The sequence below is a fragment of the Homalodisca vitripennis genome, unplaced genomic scaffold (assembly GCF_021130785.1).
Source record: "Homalodisca vitripennis isolate AUS2020 unplaced genomic scaffold, UT_GWSS_2.1 ScUCBcl_548;HRSCAF=2813, whole genome shotgun sequence".
NCBI lineage: Eukaryota > Metazoa > Arthropoda > Insecta > Hemiptera > Cicadellidae > Homalodisca > Homalodisca vitripennis.
In genome coordinates, this window is record NW_025776796.1 from 338,367 (window position 1) to 361,211 (window position 22,845).

General features: G+C 41.1%; 3 protein-coding genes across 3 annotated transcripts; 2 read left to right on the forward strand and 1 right to left on the reverse strand.

Moving 5' to 3' along the window:
* The first annotated feature begins 302 nt into the window (after window positions 1-302).
* LOC124370918 lies at window positions 303-1,541 on the forward strand. The gene has a single exon (XM_046829222.1). The coding sequence runs from the start codon at window positions 303-305 to the stop codon at window positions 1,539-1,541; it is 1,239 nt and encodes a 412-aa protein (XP_046685178.1).
* A 1,381-nt stretch (window positions 1,542-2,922) lies between these two features.
* On the reverse strand, window positions 2,923-6,861 carry LOC124370919. The gene has a single exon (XM_046829223.1). The coding sequence runs from the start codon at window positions 6,859-6,861 to the stop codon at window positions 2,923-2,925; it is 3,939 nt and encodes a 1,312-aa protein (XP_046685179.1).
* A 14,179-nt stretch (window positions 6,862-21,040) lies between these two features.
* Window positions 21,041-21,757, forward strand: LOC124370921. The gene has a single exon (XM_046829224.1). The coding sequence runs from the start codon at window positions 21,041-21,043 to the stop codon at window positions 21,755-21,757; it is 717 nt and encodes a 238-aa protein (XP_046685180.1).
* The last annotated feature ends 1,088 nt before the right edge of the window (window positions 21,758-22,845 follow it).

The following is a 22,845-nucleotide window of genomic DNA, read 5'->3' on the forward strand; positions in this document are numbered from 1 at the left end:
TGTCATCAGTTACATTTATTTGGATCTGGTTCCGGATCGTGCATAATCAGCAAATTCTAGGTTTTACTAAAGTCTGCCGTACATTCTGACCGTGTTCCACGAGCGCGTTACAAGTCAGTTGCATGGAAGATATCATTTTGAAACAATTACATGTTATGGTATCAAAGTTGTTACACCTCAGATCTGACGCTTAAACACTAGTAAAACTTTATTTGTATATCGTATTGAATACAAGTAATGTCGTAAAGCAATGTTAGATAGAGTTAGATACGGGCACAACCATCCCGGGTAGATACACGAGAATGGACAAGTTGTACGAAGAACAAGTTACTGGAATAGAGCGGAGCGAGTACCGGACCGTGATGCCGGTCTCGGACCTAAATTTCAATACGCCAAACAACTATACGGTTTTCAAATTGGATCACGGAGATGCGTTTTACGATTCTCGCATAATGTACCACATACACGGAGAGTTGGTCAAGAAATCTGACGGTACCGAATACCCCGCAGCGTCGACAATTCAACTGATTGACAATTTTCCAGCGTATCTGTTTTCGCGAATCGAACTGAAAAAACACAACACTCTGCTCGACAGTGTGGACCATCCCGGCATTACGAGTCAAGTGAAAGGATTGGTGAGCTACAGTAAATCGCAAATGTACATGTTGCCGACTAGCGGTTTCATTTCCAAGTTTAGTGGCGGCGGCAAGTTCGAAGCGTTGGGTACACTCGGCCACTTGGGTCTGGGATTCTTTGACCATTTGCGTCACCCAATGTACAAGGGCGGGTTCGAGATCACGTTCACTCGAGCCGAAGACAATGACGCTATATACCACTGGTCGGGTAATGCACAAGGAGCAACTGAACCGGCAGACGGTAAAGTTGTAATCAAATCGTTTGTGTTGCGTGTTCCGTTGGTCGAGTACGAGACAAACGCCAAGAGCCAGCTGATTGCCGGTCTCAAACAAATGAGTGATAAGGATTTGCTGAAATACACTTACTTGCAGTGGCAGTGTATCGATAAGAAAGGCGTGTTTGGTTCAACGTTCAACTTTGACGTCACCGGCCTCTATCGTAACGTGTACAATCCCAAATTCATTATCGTTGCACTGCAAACAGACCGCACCAACAAGCAGAAGAAAAACCCAAGTCGATTCGATCATTGCAACTTGAAGAATGTGTCGGTAAAAATCAACGGACACCGCTATCCGGCGGAAATGCAAAACTGCGATATGGCGACTCAAAACTACAGGTTGTTGTACGACCAGTACTTGACATTTAGGAAACTCATGTACGGCGATACGGACGTGTATGTCAACATGGACGATTTTAAATCGAGGTACCCCATCATCGTGATTGACACGCATTTGCATCCCACCAGCCGAGACAGGTCCAGAAACGATATACAAGTCGAATTGGATTTCACTACAGCAGTTGCGTCCGCACAAGGCGACGTGGGCACTACGGCGTACATAATATTGGTGTCTCAGACAGAGTTCATGTACGACATTACGCGAAACACCATTCGCATGGTTCAGTGATGACGTTTATCAGTGTCCTCGTTTATGTAGGACAGCGTCGTGTTCCAATAGATGTAACGCACCAATACGTGTTTTAGTAAAGCAGGTCTAATACTATAATATTTGTACACACAGTGTTATCTGCGCCCAATAGGTTATCTGTGGTCAGAACAACCATACAGTAGCCTTCTCACAGCCGTAGCGTCCATTACTGAAGTACCGCGACGCGTTTACTTGATCGCCGTGTGTTATTTTTAAATTGAGAAAAAAAATACTTTTACGTGATTGGGAATTTCAATGTGACTCGTAAGTACATATTATCCAATTGTGAAAGTTAAGGTAACGTTAATTTTGCCTATTTATAACTTGTGTTTGAAGAAAGTTTGGTTGAATTTGTAAAATTTTCAATATTCGATACAATTTCATTATATAATTTTCAGTGTTCAAGCTACGTACTAACCACGTAAGAACACAGCCCATGCATTACAATTAAATTGTGTGCAAAATTACAAATGTTGTATGTCATACACTGTTATATTTAAATTTGCAATATTCATAGGTATAGCACTGCCGATATTGTTAATAAATAATTTAATTTAATAATAATCCCTAAATATTAGGGAATTGTAAATAGGAAAACAATTATAGTTTTAGTTAGGCTATCCTTGAAGAAATTTTCAAACATCCAGATCCGATTCAAAGGTAGCGTACATATACTAGTTTTTATTCACATGGCCCATTGAGTTTGACTCTGTATCAGTATATTGCCTGTGAACTGTATGTAAATGGTACTATTGTGATGTTTGTTTAGTGAGAACAAGCCTATTCCCTGATTACAGGGAAATAAAAAACAAGCTTGCTACTGCTACAAGTGCTTGTTACTGTACAAGTTACAAAGATTAATTAAGTTAATTAATTAATTAGTTACTAATTAAAGCGTTGCATAAAGTCCTTTTTTTAGTAACTATTCTAGTATTTATTTCTAGTATCTATCCTGACAAAGTATAGGTAGACAACATAGGTTAACTTAATATGCGTATTTTTCTAAATTGATATAAAACACTTATACAATTCAAACCTTCTAATGAAAGAGGAAGAATGATTAGATTATTAATGTTTAATATACCAAGCACTTATTATTCGCAACACTCGGAACGGTTTATCTTGGGTCACGACCTTACAGATTACAGCTCGTTTGCTTCCACTTAATTTTTAATTGATCATTAATTTTATATCAGACTTTTGTCATTATAAACACAGAGTACATTAATCTGAAAAGAAAATCCACAACAACATAAAAAAATATATACATTTTATTTAAATACAATGTGTGAAAATATTTACATACAGCTAAACAGGTTTTTACATAATATATTTACATTTGTTTTTACCGTAGGTAGTCTCACTGTGTCGACAGAGCAGACCGGATTTCCAGCTCAGCCATAACTTCTACGGGGATGCTGTAGTGTCCCCAGGGCAGAGTCCCGATGCCGTCGTCTTGAATGTAACGTTTGTCATCGTGAGGCGACAGAACAATCTTTTTGAGTTCAACGCTGTACAAGTCGTGTTTGAAGCTCCGGATCATGTTCATCGAACCGTATTGTATACCTGAGGTGAACAGACACTGTTTGTAATCGTCGAAGGTCAGGTGGTTTTCTATCGTTGTCTTTTTGACACCTTTCGACTTTTTGATCACTCCGCCTTCGGATCTGCTGGAGTACATTTTCGAGCGAAGTCCTACGTGCTCGTACATGATTCTGCCGTTGAGCTCGTCTTTCATCTTCCCTAGTACCTTTTTGTTGACTCGAGGCATGTTGTAACGGTTGGGCTCGGGATAGTCGCTGGTGTCGAACAGATCGATCATGTCTTTGATGTCTTTGTACAAGTCGGTCGTCTGGATGTGGTACGTTAGCGAGTCGGTGTCTGTATATTGAAGTTGGGCTTTGTGACCGTACCGCCTCTTGATGACGTTGTAGTGGAAGTCGTACATCAGCGTTTTCGACACGTCCAGAATGCTCATGCCGACGTAGATTGCTTTATTGAACATCAATTTCGTTTTTGACATGTGAACGGCTGCCAACTGTTCGGTGAATATCGTCCTGCTCTTAAAGTTTGGTTGAGCAGTCCACTTGTCGACTTGTTTGTCTTTCGTGGCCAGTCGGATGTCCACTCTGTTCCGGATGTTTTCCATTGTCTTACCGAACACGCTGTTATTCATGAGCTTGAAGAAATCTTTCTCAAACTCGTTCCTGGCTTGCGTACGCATCTGAGTGTTCAAGTCGATGTAGGGCTTGAGCCAGGCTGATTGACTGAAGCTTATAACTCTGTGGACTTTCTTAAGTTTCATGCCGAGCGATAGATACTGTTTTAGATTCCGGTAGTGGACAACATATTTTTCCTTCTCTAGCAGTGTGGTGAGAAGTTTCTCTTCTTTCGATCCCGGCGGTACTCGACGTTCCGGTGCAAGAGGCAAGTCAGAGTGCAAGTCGTGCAAATTATTGGGATACACCAAGTCGACTTCCAGAATGTAGCCAGTTGGTGCGTCATCCGGAACTTTTGTAACGTCAATGTCGGTTTTGCACCACTTGAAGTTCTTATACGGCATGTACTCACTCATGGCCCAGCCGTACAGATTGTTTGCGTCCAAGTACGTCAGGTAGGAAGTCGGCTGGTCCACATTGAATTCTGCTTCCATATAAGGGTTGTTTGCTGCGGCGTACCGGTTAGAGCACTGTGACACTCCGCCACGAATGCCCTTGCCGATCATCAGGATCATGTTGTAGTCACTGAGAAGGTCGAGTTTTATGCCGGTGGTCTTGAGCATCGCACTCCACGCGAGTCCGGGAGCCGTGTAGTACCAAGCAGGGTCGAGCTGGTACGTCTGCATGCAAACGTCGCGAAAGTTCTCCATAATGTCCGCCAGCAAGAGTACGTCCGTCTTGTTGTACAACAGTGTGTAGTCTTTCATGTTCTGTATGTTGAACGTATTCCAAACGTTGACCGCATGTCGGTAGTCTTCGGGCTTTACGTGAGCGTCGTTTAGCTTGTTGTAGAAATCTTCTTTGGCGGGAAGTGTGCAAAGTTCAAACTTTTCCATGCTGTCCATGTAGTCGTAGGGATACACGCCTTTCTTCAACAACAGTTCAAGTTTCTCACCTTGGTAGAATTTGGAAGTGTGTCTGAACTGATCGGGGGACAGGTTCTTAGCCAACTTGTCTAGACTGCTTGCCATGAATTTCAACGAGTCCAGGAACCGTATTTTCACTCCACGCTCAACCTCGATGGTGTACGAGATGTAACGTTCCTCGTTATTGGGAATAACTTTGATGGTCTCGTTGTTGAGCCCAAACATCTTGATAAACAGGTGGGTGTCGTATCCGCTCAGGTTGTGAACAAACACTGGCAGGAAATGCGGTTTCTTGAAGTTGAGGTTGCAAGAGTTGTGTGCCATACCTCTGAATTTCCCCGTCAGATGGTCGTGATCGCGAACTTCGTAATCGTTGGGATCGTTGAATGACTTGCCACAGATGTGACACTGCCGAGCGTTGGCTATTGCATGTAAATCGTCTTGAGTCAGCTCCATCGGTACAGCAGCAGCTCTTGAGTAAAGTTGGAATATTTCCCTGGCATCGTTCATGATGCTTTCCACGAACACTTGTGCAGCGTCAGTTCCGAAATACGTTGTGGGCGGTTTGTAATCACCGTCAGAGTACACGAAGTAGTACGAGAAACTAACCGCTTCGTGTTTCTGGTACTTTTCAGTGTAAGAACTTCGTGCATCGGGATCCCGGCTGCTGCTGGCTACGGGAGTCAGCATACACTCAAAGTCAGCGTAAGCCACGAACGGAACTCTCATCGCGTGTTTGAAGTCCTTAAACTGAATTGTGGAGCCTTCTTTCGGTGTCAGTATTTTAACCGCCTCGTGTTCGCTGCAGTCTTCTTTGTGTTTGATCAGTAGTTCCTCGGTACCGTAATGCATGAGGCAGCGCTTGCAGAGCCAGGTTCTAGTCGTGTGCTTTGAAAGTTGTGAACGTACTAATCGGCTGAGATCTTTGATGAGGCAGTAGTGAGAGTTGTTTTGATCTCTAATATACAGCAAGTCAACGTGTGTGTCTTTTTCTTCTCGTGTCACGTACAGCGGATAGACGACAAGTTTCTTATCATACGCGTACACGTTGACGGATATTCCAGATCGCTTTTCAAACAACTTGACGTTATCGAGACTCACAGGAAAAGTGATGCCGTCCAGGTAGGCGTCTAGCTCGTGCTCGAAAGGTTGATAGTGGTGTATACGCTGGGGCTGCGCTTGCCACTCCTTGGGATGCAACGCGGCTAAGATTGACCACACAAAACATTTCTGATCGTTGTTCATTATGTTTACGATTGCTTTCTTAGCTGAAATCTTTTCGTGTAGTTCCATGTAACTGGAGCCTCTGAGTGGAACGTAACGATTAATTCGTAACTCGAGGTGGAGGATTTTGTGCAAGGTCCAACCAGATCCCTTGGCGTAGAACTCTTCCATTTCGACCAAAAGCTTTTTCATCGCCGTTTTAACATACACCCTAATGTCCGTAGTTGGAAGAATCACGTTGTTTTTAGTTTTGAAATTCATCTTTTGAATCACACCACTCGTCGGTTTTGTGTATTCGGCTTCAAACACGAGGTTAGCTTTGATGTTGTGTTCGTCGACATGCTGTGCTATTTCGCGAGTGATTGGCTTTCTACATGTTTTAAGAAATCTTTTGGGGTCCTTGATACCACGCTTGTTTTCTATCATGTACGTTTTCATACGACCCTTGAACGCTTGCTGTACCTTTTTAATATTACCCCCTTGTTTGCTAGGTTTCATGACTTTAGGCGGAGGTGCTGAAACGGTAGCTACACCATGCTTACGCTTTAAACCGTCTGGTGAACACTTCTTGATGTGACCGATGGCAGACGTGCTAGCTGATGTGGAGCTAGTACTTGGTTCAAGGCGTGGAACCTTTGGTGGTGGTTCTGAAACGGTAGCTGGAAGAGTGTAGTTTTCGTTCTTCCGCTTTAAACCGCCTGGTGAACACTTTGCAATATGACGGCTCAAGTTGGACATGGTTATCAGTTGCTGACAATGCGGACACGGCTTCTTAGGCTCAACAGTCGTTTTAATATTGCCACACACTTCAACATGGCGAGACATGTTACGTGACGTTATTAATTTGTTGCAGTGCACACAATGTTCTTTAGTATTCGACACGTGAGGCTCGACTCCTCCAGCCGACATACACTTGGCAGTGTTACGGTAACGTGCCATTTGCGACTTAGACACCATTGCACCACACACATCACAAGCAGCAGTAGCCATTGTCACGACTTACTCGGACTACCTAGTATTCGACACTGCCTCAAACTCTGTACAGTATGAGTGATGTCAGTACGGGTCGCACATACAACGTTTCTCTAGCAACAAAAGTTTCACATACGGTACACGAACACCTAACACGTTTTCGTATACACTCGCGTCTTGTTACGTGCTGCACCTGAACGACCGCACACCACACTGCCAGACTGCGCGTATGATAGATACCGCTGACTCACGCCGCGTTGTGTAACTCGGGCACCGCCGGCCGCCGCCGCTGACTCACCGCGTTGTGTCACTGCCGCCGCCGCCGCCGTGTGTGTTGCTCCGCTTTGTGTAATCGACAAAAAAGTTTTACGCAACTGCTGAAACAGTACAGTGTAAAAAATAAAAAACAACTTGTTGCACACGAACAAGAACCGCGACTTTAAAAACAAAGACAACTACTGAAACGGTACAGTGTAAAAAATAAAACACAACTTGTTGCACACGAACAAGAACCGAGAATAAAAAACAAAGACAACTGCTGAAACAGTACAGTGTAAAAAATAAAACACAACTTGTTGCACACGAACAAGAACCGAGAAAAATATAACTCGACCTCCCTGAGACGACTCGACCTCTTTGGGACGTTGGTAAACATACACATCTATACTACTGCTATGGCATCGTGGATGTCAAGCTCCTGAAAACAAGACGTGGACAACCGACCAGCCTGAGGGTCATCACCCTCCGTGGAGGCGATGGGCTCCAGCCTCCTACTGATGTCTACACCGCCCGGACTCTGTTCTTCTGCAGGCTGGAGGTCAGGAAGTACACCAGGCCTAGTGGACCAGTCCAGTGCCACCGATGCCAGGGGTTTGGGCATGGCTCAAGCCACTGCCACCGTGAGCTCCGCTGCGTACGATGCGGTGATAATCATCCGTCCAGCCTCTACCCGAAGGAAGCTTCAACCCCGGCCAGATGCTGCAATTGTGGAGAGGCCCACTCTGCCAACTACCGTGGGTGTGTCACCTTCAAAAACGAGAAGCAGCTCTCGTATGCTGCCGTTGCCAGGAGGGTTCAGAGGCCTGTACCTTCCAGGATTGAGCCTCCTAAGCCTCGAGAAGCTCCTGCTCCTGCCCCTCCTGCCACCGTAGATGACACCTCGGAGCCCTCCACTGAAAACCGGGAGGAAGACGACTTCGAGATGGTAAGGCGTCGCCGTCATCGCCCAGCTCGGAAGCCGGAAAGACGGGGGGCTCGTTCTCGTTCAACTCCGAAGACCTCAACCTCCGAGACACGTCCACCCCATGCCTCTCATCAACTAGAGAACCTAACAATCGAGGACAGACCTGCCCCTGCCAGACCAACACTACCCAGGCCCACACCGAGATCTCGTGCTGAGCCACCTAAGCCTACTTCCCGCCCTGAACTACAAGCAAAGCCGTTCACACAAAACATCACCCCGACTTCTCACCCAGTTTCCCTCCTGCTTCAGTATCTCAAGGTAAGACTAAATCAGATTCTTTCTCAGCTGACTAACATAGTGGCGTTGATGTCACGCCTCATGGACATGTTGTCCGCCACCGTCCATGGGTAAGCTGAGAGTCGTCAGCTGGAACGCCGACGGGCTGGCAAACAAGCGGCTGGAATTCAGTCAGCTACTAACTGAAATGGATGTGGACGTCGCTCTTCTACAGTAGACTCACTTCAGGGCGACAGATCGCTTAATTATCCCCAATTACCAGATATACCACACCGATAGGCATCTGCAGAACAACCGACCCAGCGGAGGCTCGGCGATCATGGTGCATCGGCGAGTGACCCATCGTCTCCTGGCAGCAGTCCCTGCTCCAGGAGCTGAGATCACCCGGATTGCCATCCACTACAGCGGAGCCGAACTGGAGATTGCCTCCGTCTACAATCCATCTAGAAACACTCTGCAAACTCGCTGCCTTGATGCCCTGCTGCGTCTTGGTTCCCCTGCACTTGCTGCTGGGGACCTCAAAGCGAAGCATCTGGACTGGGGATGCCGGAAAACCAACTCCAACGGCAGAAGTCTCCACCGTCTCCTGGACAACCGACTCCACATCTAACTACTGACACCTGAGGAGCCCACGCACTACAATCACAATGGACGGCACTTCCCGGACATACTGGACATCGGTCTATCTGGCTCGCTGGACGGACACATCGAGGTGTTTGCAGTGTCTGATCTCTCGTCAGACCACGTGCCAGTTGTCTTCGACCTCTCGGACGACGGAGCGCCATCATATCCTCCTACTCGTCCCACCAAGATCAACTGGCACCACTTTGCAAACCACCTCGCTGACAGACATCGGCCACCACCAACTCCTGCTGAGTCACCGGACCAGCTAGACCGACAAGTACACGACTTGACTTCCATCCTCCAAGAAGCTATGACGGCCTCGTCATCTCCTCTCTCCCGAACTGACATCACTCCACCTCTACCCGAGTAGTTGAAAGAGGAGATTCGCCTTCGTCGCAGACTGCAAAGGGAGTATCAGCAGTCCCGATGTCTTCACGCCAAGCAGACCTTCAACCGCCAGGACAGGAAGTGCTCTCGTCTCCTGGCTGAACACAGAGCAGCTGCGTGGGATGACTTTGTGGAACATCAAGCTGACAGTGGTGTCGGCGGCATCTGGAAAATCTCCAGGGCACTTCGAGGGGAGAAGAAGACCAACCGACCACTTCATGGACGGCGTGGTATTGTCTACTCCCCTGGAGATCGAGCAGAGGCCTTCGCCGACACCATGGAAGACCAATTCTCCCCACACGCGGATGTCTACGACGAGGACACGTGCGAAGTGATTAAAAACTTCCTGGGGGAATACTAACCTGACGAAGACAACCTACTGCCCACTGTGACTACACTTGAAGTGCAAGACCGCCTTCGCCCGAAGAAGGCCCCTGGCCCGGACTCCTTAAAAACTCCAGCATTGAAGAACCTGCCGGCTTAGGTGATCGTGACGATCACCTGCATCTTCAACTCATGCCTACGCCTGGCTCACTACCCGACCCCCTGGAATGATGCCAAGGTGATCGTGATACCTAAGCCCGGCAAGGACCCTCTCATCCCGGAGAACCACTGGCCGATCTCCCTCCTGCCTGTGCTCTCCAAGATTCTGGAGAAGATCGTCTTGGCGAGATTCCCTGAGGAGTTCTTCACGTCTATCAGGACAGAACAATTCGGCTTCCGCACCGGCCACTCCACCACCCTTCAGCTTCGCAGAGTCCTGAACAACATCACCGGAGCTGTAGGAAGGAAGCACCACTCCACTTCGTTCCTGATAGACGTGAGCAAAGCCTTCGACAAGTTGTGGCACGAGAGATTGCTCTTCAAGCTGTCATCGTCTTCATTGCCTGGCAGGATTTTCCGAATGCTCCGCAGCTATCTCCACCTCCGGACCTTCTCCGTCAGCGCTGCCCGATCCACCTCCACGACCCGCCCAGTGACATCTGGTGTGCCACAGGGATCAGTCCTCGGCCCGATCCTGTACCTGTGGTACACAAACGACTTTCCGGTCGCTCCGAGAGTGCAGCTCTCTATGTACGCGGACGATGCGCTCCTCACGGCCACTTCTGCCAACCTGAGGATGGCTGGGTTCTACATCCAGCGGCAGCTGCACCTACTGGAGCCCTGGTTGACCAAGTAGAGGATCAAGGTCAACGTTGAGAAATGTGAAGCCACAAACTTCACAAGGGCAAGGAGAGAAGCGGACGGCCGTCACCTGTCACTTAACGGCGACGACATACCTTGGAAGACTTCAGTCAAGTACCTGGGGGTACTCCTGGACTCCAAGCTGACCTTCACACCCCACATCAACAGGATCTATGGCCAAGCGAGGAAGGGCTTCGGCAGCATGGGCCCCCTGCTCAACTCTACGAAGCTACCGACCAGGACGAAGGTCCTGCTCTACACGGCTCTGATACGACCAGTGCTCACATATGCGGCCCCAGCATGGTACCACCTCACCTGCAAGACCACAAGGAGGCAGTTGTTCGCTGTCCAGAGCGTGTGTCTCCGGCGGGCCACTGGGTCGCCCTGGTTCGTGAGGAACACCGTAGTCAGGGCTTCATCCAACGTCCCTACCATCAGGAGCTTCGTAGAAGGCCATCGAGCCTTGAGGAAGCTGCAGAGTTCTTACCGTGGGATCACATCCGTGAGCTTCGCGCCCAGGAGGTCCCCCAACTGCGTCTTTCCATGGATGACTGATGACATCCACCACGACACTTCACCCCACTGACAGGTAGCGAAAGCTACTAGGGCTTTCACCCTTGAGACACAAGGCAAAAGCCTAACCGGCAGAGGCCTTGAAAGATGTGGGGGATCCACCACCCCCCCCCCACAGTCACAGCGACTTGGACTTGAACTTGTATTAATGTGGAAAGCAAAGTTTGAAGAATTATATTCTGATTAAATTCTTTCTCTACTATTTTGGTACAGACAGAATTAAAAACATGTCAAAGGACAAGTATGTACATAAAAAATTTTAACACAATTCATTGGTTAGGGATAATGTCTACGAAACAAGAAGATTTTACTACGCGACCAGAACTTGTATTATTTACTCACCGTTACAAAAGCTAATTAAAATAGCAAGTGTCTAGTTATGAAAGAAATTATGTTTTAACTTTTTCTCCATATAGAAGAGCAAGTTCTATGACTGTGCATGTCCATAACTATGGCATTATTGATACCTATAAGGGCCTACTCATTAGGGTCAAACAATTAATAATTTGTCTGCTAGGGGAAGTACAAATTTCTGCAAGATATCTCAACATTGAAATGAGCAACAGCCTTTAAATTTTTCATGCAATTTCAGCGAAACTTGTACCGTGACACTTGGTGTGGTATAATCCTACCTTGTTTGTAAGCCATTGTGGAATAACACTTGTTCCATGACGGGATGTTCTCTGAGAATATAAAACTGAAAACTGAGAACTGTTCTTGTTGTAGACAGTTTTATGTTGGCAGTCTCTTTCATTAGATACATGTTCAATGCAATTATAGTTTGAGTAAAACGTATTGCTAGGGATACGTATCCCCGAAATGTAAGAATAGAGTACTAGAATCACTTTAAAATATTTAATTTGATATAATACAAATAAACAGTTCAGGCTTTAATTTTAAATACCACTTTTTTGTCCCGTTTAAACATTTTTTAATTTCACTTAATTGTACACTTAAATATTTGTTTAAAACTAACCACCTTAATTCATAACTAAGGTTCCATATAAACCAATAATTATGTTGTGGTTCCTTGTATGATTTATAAATAGTTAGTTTACATTGTTATCAAATGCTTACTAAAATTAAAATGGTTTAATTCTGTAGAGTGCTCTCTCATTTTAGAAATTCTGCTGAAGCAATTTTCACCAAAATAACTCATTCACCTCGTCATGAACTATAAATTATTATTTAATACAGTGTACAAAAGGTAATTTTAAAGATTAATTAGAATCTCCATGGATGACTGATGACATCCACCACGACACTTCACCCCACTGACAGGTAGCGAATGCTACTAGGGCTTTCACCCTCGAGACACAAGGCAAAAGCCTAACTGGCAGAGGCCTTGAAAGATGTGGGGGATACACCCCCCCCCCCAGTCACAGCGACTTGGACTTGGGACTATATCTTATTTATTATATTGTGAGAGAGACATCTGACGTTAAATTCAGTAACTAATTGAATCAGTTGAACATCATAGACCATATTTGTTTCAAAAATGTTCCTGAGTGTTTAAACGAATTATTAAATATAATAAATAAACATAATTCAGTTATTAGTTTTATACGTAAACACCTAGCATAAACTTTTTTCAACTCAATGTGAATATTTATCCTACTGGAAATAGCCAGAAAAATTTCAAATATATATATATATATATATATATATATATATATATATATATATTTTATGAAATATTTCTACTTATAAATTTTAGTATATTTAGCAGTTACCTACGTGTGAGCGAATACAAAGTGTCACTGATATTTGGTGCATGGGATTGCTAAGTTCTGAATTGATACTTTCTGCACACTTTGGGTACAGACAGAATTAAAGACAGCCCAAGACAAGGTTATTTCTGTATTTACACAAAGATAAAAAAACATTTCTTTGATTAAATAGTTTCTAAGAAAATCGAAAACCACGAAATTAAAACATATTCAAAATTAATAAAATAGAATTTACGCCATTACCATTACGTTTGAACTGTTTCTGTGTTTTGTGCTGTAATTAATACTTGGTAAAACTAGAATGTAACTGCTGTGGGTAACGAGAGATACTATGAAGAACAACTTAGATCTCTAAATTATAAAAGCAACTCATCCATGTAAGGCCTCGTCTTGGAACTGGCCACCGCATCTTATTCTAGCTGATGTTTCTCTTACGTGCTACAAGTTGAATGAATACTGAACAAAAAGATTTAGAATGATCTAAAAACAAGTCAATAATCTACCTATCCCTTGATGTTCCAAGGGATATTAAACAGTGTTTGTACGTACGTTTCAAATGTTTACTTTAGTTTTTCTCCTAGCAACATTCCTTTTTTACACAATCACTAGTACTGACATTAAACCCATTTTTCTTTTTATGTGATTGTCTATACATAGTATAAAGAAAAATATGTCTTTAAAATATAATATAAATTGGATTTCTGTCTTAGGTTATGGTGTATATGGTATATAGAAAAAGTGCATATAGGATACAGTTCCTTGGGGGGAAAAAATTAAACTGCTCCCCCCTGTACGCTTTTCGTACAGATCAATAATAATAGCCTAAAACAAACGTTTAGCAGCTTCTACAAAAATAAAACAAAGCACACCAAAAAGAAAGGAATACAAAAAATAATTATTACAATTAAATATTAAATAATACATATTAAATGATGATATGTAGGCCTATGCTTTGTGATCAAGTTATCATTACTTATGAACTGTTCTAGTGTTTTTGTTATGATTAATACTCGCTAAAAATATTATATAAACTGCTTTGTGTAAAGAGAGATAGTGAGAGTTGATATTGTGATTTCTAAATGATAAAAGTAAATAAAATAACTCATCCTTGTATGTCCTGGTCCTACTCCTAGGCACTGCATCCTGTTCCTGATGGTGGTTCTCCGACTTACTGAAAGTTGAACTACTTTTGAACGAGGAAACTGAACTGTCCAACAAATTAAGGAAATCTCAAAAGTTGTTCTTGTAGTTTCTATGGAAATCTACAATTTTAATAAGTATTACTGTTGGGTATTTTTCAGCTGTTTCGCTTCTGTTATTGCTGTATTAAAATACTTACTTTTATATCACGTCTTTTATCCACATTAAAAATACAGAAAATTTTATAAATATTCATTATCTAATTATAAATACGTACATTCTGAGCAGACAAACCTGATATAAAACATAATTTTAAGGATTTTTTTGTCCGTATACCTAACACGGATTAGTTGCCTCCACGAATCCGAATTAAAGATGAAATGTCCCTTTAGATCATGTCACTAAACTAAATAAATACTAGGTAATCTTAACACTGGCCCTCCTCCAGATATAACACCCATAAAACGCTCCATAATACTCAATCCTCTCAAGTCCAGTAAAAGAAGAAGAAAAAAACATTTTAGCTCCAACCTTATTCAAGACGAATTGAAGTACAGACAGTCCAGTTGGATGACTATACAGTAGCGCTGGCAGGGCGCAGGCATTCAATTTTGGGTTTAACAGTGCTGTTTCATTGGACAGACTCGCCGCACCAGTCATGTTGACGGCACTCACGGGGACCCTGCCGAAAGTCGGAGAACTAGCCAGCCATGGGCATCAGGACGACCAGTAGGCAGCACGAGATTCACGTCGCCTCTGCCGAACGTTTCCGACCGCTCCGATCAGCAGCCGCTGCCGGTAATCAGCTGGTCGGTAATCAGTCAAGGTGAACTACCTGACCTCGACCAATCAGTCCATCCAGGCAGAAAATAATCAATACGGTGACGGAATCACTCCCCCGCCAACTGAAAAAAGTGGCCGAGGTGGGAAAAAATATAAATACAAAACTATCCAAACTGAGCCCCGGCTCAACCTCCCCCACTAAAAAGAGTGCAACCTCAAACAAAACCTCTCCCCCACTGAAAGAAGAACCAACAAGCTCCGGTACAGGATACGGGAAGTCGAGAACCCTAACAGGAAACGAAGTGCTGAGCAGGAGGCAGACAAAACACGATCCTTCTGAAATTTTGAGAGGCGCCTCTCTTGGAGAAGGAAGAAAACAGAAAGAGAGTAAAACGACACCACAGGGAAAACCAGGGGTGATCAGTCCGCGGACACCCCCGCAGCCGCACCAGTATCCAGAGCATGACCAGAGGTGTCACCGCGGAAGGCCTTCAGATGAGAAACGTGGGCCCTCCGCCACAACCTCCCCGATACGGGATCAACTAACTCAGCAGTAACTGGGAAGAGAAAACGAAGAATCCGGTGGGGACCTGTCCACCGATAGCAAAGTTTTGCTGCCCGTTTATGCCGAACTGACCGGATGGGCCTTACAAAAGACAAGATCCCCCACATGGAAGGGGTTAGCAATACGTCCCTTATTGAATTTTCTCCTCAACCTTTCCCTGGACTGTAGGAGCTTAACCCTGACTGCTTCCGAAGTGTCACTCTATGAGGCCTAGGGCGAGTTGTAATATTATACAATCAAATGTAACCAAATCGGGTTGAGTTTCTTTTAACGTGAAGTTACCTTTAAATTATGAAATGTTTTTAGTTCCATATTCTCAGGAATACACAATTATCTTAATTAAGATGAAATATATTATTTTCGTTAATGGGGAAAATGATATCGACACATAAAAAAGTTGTTGATCTTAACACGGTTAAGCTTTTAAAACTAAAAAAAACAATTCCACCTCTTGTATAATTAATAAAAGTTCTTAACTTAAAATATAAATCTCCAAATTTACTTTATAACACTGCTATGTTTCCATGAAGTCATTGGTGGCGATTTCATTTTGTTCATGCAACTTGTTACGCCCAAAGAGGCTCTTAACGTTTCGACTAGAAGTTTAGCGTCAACCTCTCTATAAGGGACTTAGTAATACATTATGTTTGTTATGTAATTTAGCAGCATTGTACGTAGTTATCTGACATTAAGTAATTCTTAAAATAAGTAATAACCTATAGAGTAGTTCAGTTCCGATTAATATTTTAAAATAAATGAATTATTATCTATTTTATTCTTACCTAACTCAGTTATGTTTTAAATTTATTTTAAAAAGGAATTTTTTAAAGATAAATATTTTTTATTAAAACTGTACTGCTTCCAAAACTCAATGTTTAATAACTACAAGATATGTCACAATATTAAAAAAAAATTGTTTGGACTATGACAGGAAACAAAGAGAAGAATATAAATTTAGTTCTGAATGTCTATGAAGGTTATCTTCGGAGCTCTGGCGATGGTTTCAGTAACTAGTTGGTTAAATCAACAATTACAGACCATATTTCTACTCAAATATGCATAGTATAGTTATTATTTTATTGAGTGTAAACAATTAAATATTTTTAAGATGTGAATTTTATTATTAAGTCTACTAGCATTCGCTTATTTCAAATCATGTTTAAAATCGCACTGTTATTAAATGCCTGAGTGATACCTCTAAGACATATTTAAGTAAATAATTCTCCAAGTAATCTTTACACTATTTATCAGATATTTATGAATGGATATTATATAGCTTTGTGTATATGTCCAAATTGATTGTAAACTGATTCTTTCTGTACACTTATAATACTGAAAGGATTTAAAAACACAAATTTCATGTTGTAATTTTAGTTCTCAAAATATACTAAAATAAACCTTCAAATATTCTTTAACTTTTTATGAGATATATATGAAAAAATAGTATATAGCTTGACGATCTGTTGAAAATGATTGTGAACTGATTCTTTCTGTACACCTAGAGTACTGAGAGGATTTATAAACATAAATCTCACGTTCTTTTTTAGATCGCAAAATATACGAAAATATTCTTCAATTAATCTTTACACTTTTTATCGGATATGTATCAACGGATATTATATAGCTTGGACGATGTGTTGGAAATAATTGTAAACTGATTCTTTCTGTACACTTAGAGTACTGAATGGATTTATAAACTTAAATCTCAAGTTCTTTTTAGCTCACATAATATACGAAAGTTATTTGTTGATCAAGATAATCTTCCTCATTGTAAAAACCCTGTTAATTTTAAACGCATTATAACTAAATAGAAACTGCTTCACTGTAGATTTAAACTGTAATCCTTAGAGGAAGGCAAATACTATTTTTATAAGTTAATTTAAAACAATGAATTATTTGAAAAAAGTTTGTGAAATTAAAGATAAAATACCTTTCCCAGATTTTTCAAATATTTTACTGTGATTTTTTTTAAATTAATAACTACTGTATACGACTAATAAAATGAAAGCTATAACTAATTTTATAACCATTCTGCAACGTTCAAACCACTACCATAACACTAATAGTGTAGTCACACTAGATTAATTAACTTTCCATATTATTTGCATGGTTGACTTTGATTACTCTCTTGTACTTTAAGGAATTATGATTTTATTTTTGCTGCGCAAGTTACGTCAACAAATTATGTTTTATATTAAAATATAGAAGGTATTTTGCTCAGTATCACTATAAACATATTAGTGATACTGACGTAATTACTAAAGTAATTTTATATTATAAATGTAAAATTGTGCTCCTATGATTTCTAAATTGTTTGTAAAATAATGGAAATAAAGATGTTTTTTGATTGATTGATTGATTGATTAGTGAAGTTTTTAAAAATAAGCTGTTATATACTTGATTTTGTGCTTAAAGAGGCATCTGCCATATCTGCACAAGACGTAAAAGTCTTTCAGTAAATGCATTGTCTCTTTGTATTAAGAAACCACTTCAATTAAGTTCTTTTATTTGGAATATTTAAATAAAGTAGTCTACAATATGGTATACTATTGAAGTTACGTCAGCATTTAATTACAATATGAAAATATAATTACTATACAAATACTTCACTAGTTTATTTATAAACGCGGTTGACTCAGAATATAGAAATTTTCATTCATAAATAGTACCCGTGTATATTAAGATTATTGTTAGGGAATAGCGCGTCCGATTCGGAACTCAAACTCTGACCCTTTACGTCGCGGCGTCGTATAGCTGAGTCGGTAAACACATACCTACAAAGACAGTAGAATATGTCTACCAGGCACATTCTAGTAATATTTATTTAGCGTGTACCCAATAGATGAGAAGTTGCAGGTATTATGGTAAATGTAATGCGTAAATTTTTTATTTATGAAAGCTATAGTGGAGTCCAATAAGAAAGTGAGTGATTAAACCCTCGACAGGAGAGAATTATTGTGTACGATTCAGTAAATTATTCATAAAGTTAAAAGTTATAGTATATTTTTGTTTTGAAAACTACTATAGGATGCTTCCTATATTATTTAATCATTTATAGGAATCTTTATATTTTTATTAAGAGAATTTTGAATTAATATAGTAGTTGAATTGTAGGATTGTGAGCCTTCCAGCAGTGCTGAATTTCTTGTCAATTCGGGTTCAAGGAATGCTAGAAGCTTCCTCTTGTATGTAGGTATTGAGCACAGGTTACATGTCTGGGTTGGATAGGTACCATTCAACACAGACATTGTGTTGCTCAATTTTGATTGGCCAATGTTAGCTTGATTAGATGGTGGGAGGGACTTCTAGATCCTTCCGGTGGCTTCAACCACGTTTTCAGGGGATTCTTTGCTGTGTGCTCAGAGAGTGTACACGTATTAAGGTTTAGCCTACTCTTGCCGTTTTGATTTTTCGGGAAGAAGGTTGAGTTTGTTGAGTTGTAAGATTTAAATTTCTTTTCCAAATTTAAAGTAGTGTTTCAATTAAGTAATATATAATAGCCATTTCGGTTACTTGGTGAAGTCTTCTGGAGAAGTGCGAGGTACTGTGAAATTTAGGATTTAATATTAAAATAGAAAATTTACTTGATGATATTTTCCTGTTCAATTTGGTTTAATCAGGAATAATCTACTGAAAAAGAAAATTTATTTAATCTTCTGAGATTCTATATATATTTAACTAGTTGCTAAATTTAACATTCAAAGCCAAGCGAACAATTCTGGATAATTCAATGATTTGTAAATTGGAAACTTACAGAAAATAAGTAGTTTGAAATTGATAAATTTTTGACTTTAACTGGTTGGACATTGTTTTGGTTCATATATTATATTTTAATATTACCTTAATTTGTTTAATTTTTATTTTGAGAAGAAGTATTGTTTTATTATTTATATCATTTTATATTTGAAGAAGATTATTTTATTTTGAAGTTTAATGAAGATTTTAATTTTGAGTTTCTGTGGAAAACATTAGCACTGAGAACTAGAAGGATACAATTGTTGAATGACTGACTGATTGTTAATTTTAAGACTGGACTTGTAAAGTTTTGATGAGTTATAAATAAGATTTAATTGAGAATAAATTAAAAGTAAAGAAAGATAGCTTGGCGTTGCTGTATTATTGATTTCAAATTTTAATTAAAAAATCACTGTTAATTTACTGGCAACCTTGTTTGGCCTTACTCAAGTCAATAAGATTCCCAATTTCAGAGGTGTAATCCTTGACTTATATTTCTCCTCTTCTCAAAACATAACAGTCTCTCATGACCCGGATCCGCTGCTTCCAGAGGATATTCACCATCCAGCACTGTCTATGACTATATCTGGACCATTTAATGTCCAAAAAAATGTAACTTATCAGGCCAACGTCAAGCTTTGTGACTATGCTAGCGTACTCTAGGACCTACAGGCTCTTGACCTTGCTGACTCGGTTGCTCGGGGAGATGTCAATGAAGCATTCAACGTATTTGTTAACACAATCAAGAAGAGTGTACTTCAATTCTCTCCGAGGACGAAGATGGGATTGTCAGCCTTCCCTAAATGGTTTTCTAAGGAGTTGATCCGCCTTACAATTTTGAAAAAATCTCTCCACAGACGCTACAAATCGACCCTTTCCCAGCTTAGTTATAACCAATTCGCTGCAGTAAGAGCACAGTGCAAGTCATTGTCCAACACTTGTTTCAACTGGTACATGAATACAGTTCAAACTTCAATAACTGATAACCCAAAATTCTTCTGGAGCTATATGAAATCGTTAAATAATAACAATGCAACCCCCACTACCATGCGTTTTGACGACATCTCATCAAGCTCTGAAAGAGATGTAGCGAACATGTTTGCTGACTTTTTTGCCTCAGTCTTCAATCCGGCCAATGACCCATTGCAGTCCAATCGAATCTCCAGCTCATCTATTCACCAATTTTCTACCTGCCGCATAAGTCCATCGGAGGTTTTGAAGACACTCAAGAATCTTGACACTAAAAAAGGTCCGGGCCCCGACTCAATCCCACCGACAGTAATTAAGCACTGTGCTGACGTCATCGCCCGTCCCTTAACCACACTCTTCAACAGATCACTATCAGAAGGAGTATTCCCGGATATCTTCAAAAATTGGCCATGTGGTTCCCATACACAAGAAAGGCTCAGTAAATGATATAAAGAATTATAGGCCCATTACCATTTTACCAATACTAGCCAAAATCTTCGAGAAGATTGTTCTGAGCAGAATCATATTCATGATCAGCAGCAAATTGACTATTAGTCAGCATAGCTTTATCTCAAATAGGTCTCCCTCCACCAATCTCGTTCTCTTTCAAAGCCATATCATCGAAGCATTTGAACGAAGGAAGCAGATTGACACCATAGAAATGGATTTCTCTACAGCCTTCGATAGAGTGTGCTATGAAAATTTGTTAAATAAATTGGGGGCATCGGGATTTTCAGGACCCTTCCTCCAGTGGCTTGAAGCTACCTACATAACCGGAAGCTGGTAGTGAAATATAACAACGTCCTTTCCAAGGAGTTCAAAGTAACAAGCGGTGTCCCACAAGGTTCCCATCTCGGGCCCATCCTATTCAATTTGTATATAAATGATGTGGTTTCTTCCCTGACTTGCAAACACTTGTTGTTTGCGGACGACCTGAAGCTGTACTCCGTTATATCTTCCGCCTTGGACGTGGCTCAACTTCAAGATGACATTAACAGGGTCGATCGCTGGTGTAGTCTTAACAAAATGTCGCTGAATCTGAGCAAATGTGTTTGCATCTCATTTTATCGCATTTCAAAACCTATATTGCATGATTACTCTGTCAGAGGTGTGCCACTATCCAGAACATCGGAGGTGAGGGATCTTGGAGTGTTCTTTACTTCTTCCCTAAGCTGGGAGCCCCATGTCCAACATATATGCAATAGCGCTCTTCAAGTCCTTGGCTTCCTCTTCCGAGCTTCTAAGTCATTTACTGATCTAAACGTTCTCAAACTCTTGTACTGCTGCCTGGTGAGACCGCACTTAGAATACAACAGTGTTGTTTGGTCTCCTCACCAGCAGTATCTAAAAGACAACATAGAGAAGATCCAAAGACGTTTTCTGAGGTTGGTTGGTGTTAGACTAGGATTCCGATATCTGGATGTTCCTGTGCAAGAAGTCTCACGGCTCCTAAACATACCCTCCATGGAATCAAGGCGTGTCAGTCAGGACTTACTTTTCTTATACAAGCTGGTCAGAGGAGAGTTGGACTGCCCTGATTTGCTGGAAAGAATAAACTTCAGGGTACCTTCTGGCACGAGGTCAAGGGCACTTTTTGCGAAAACCTCAACTAATACCTTATATGCAGCCAATAGCTCACTGTTTCGATTCCAGCGCCTGGGCAACACACTTCCTGATCACCTAGACTTCTTCCATACCCCGCCCTCGTCATTCAGATCAGCTATTCGAAGCCTCCAATCGTGACACGTGACCACCTTTGGCTTGTGCAGTGATGTGCTCTTGAGTGGTGCCTTTAGAGGGCCACTACAACCAGTGCAAGTGGTTTTTTTATGCATGGCCTGATCAAGGTTGCTTCCGTATTAATTTAACTTGTATTAATTTCATGCCTAGTATTGTTAGCAGGCTATTGTTACTGATTATTCTTTGTTGTTATCGCTGGTGTCATAGTTTATCTCTTGTTTGTGTCATTGTTATCGCTTTAACCACACATTATTCATTTTTGCATATTTTTATTGGCTTGTTGTTATTGCAGTTTATTGCTGTGTTTATTGATTGTTGTTGCTTTCTGTTGCACCGTTGTTTGTTATTACTTCTAGCTTATTGTTACGTTTGACTAGTCGGCATTTATTAGTCGTTAAGTCAGCATCTTGTCTTAATCTTTGCCTTTGTACTCTTCACGTTGTTGTCTCCATTATTTAGAAAATATTTTGTTTTGTTTTTGCAATTGTACAATTTAATATTTCTTGTATATCTCTTGTACACCGTCTCAACATTGTGCTACTTTGATTACTATATATGTATAATGTCCTGTATTTAACTATACTGATTGTAAATTGGCTAAGCCGTTGGAAGACAAAATAAATAAATAAATAAATAAATTTATACTGAGGTTAATTATTAAATTCCATTGATCTCTCTTATACTAAAACAAAAATAGTTGTAATTAGTTTATAGTAGATAAGCTTACTATAGACACATACCATAATTGCGCCACTCTGCTTGGTATAATTGAGCGGTTGATGTGAAGCAGCCTTGAACAGTGATTGGTATTTGTGTGAACTTTAAAGGAAGGCATTAAATTAATTGATGAATTATTTTTAATAAAAAAAATTTTTCTGTGAGGAATAAACTGTAATATAAAGTGACCTTTGTGAACGGTACTGAACTTTAATTAGTGGACGATGTCGCTGAAAGTGGACCTACTTAGTAAAGACGAACTGTTGTTTGAAGTTAAACTTAGGGGTGTTGATCCTAAACCAGGGTCTGTGGTAGTGGAATTAAGAAAAAGGTTAAGACAACTTATTAAGTTAGAGGTAGTGCCCAATGTTGTA

What these genes read in the sequence shown, in the direction of transcription:
- LOC124370918 (XM_046829222.1), top strand. Translation starts at nt 303, where the DNA reads ATGGACAAGTTGTACGAAGAACAAGTTACTGGAATAGAGCGGAGCGAG.
- LOC124370919 (XM_046829223.1), bottom strand. Translation starts at nt 6,861, where the DNA reads ATGGCTACTGCTGCTTGTGATGTGTGTGGTGCAATGGTGTCTAAGTCG.
- LOC124370921 (XM_046829224.1), top strand. Translation starts at nt 21,041, where the DNA reads ATGTCGCTGAATCTGAGCAAATGTGTTTGCATCTCATTTTATCGCATT.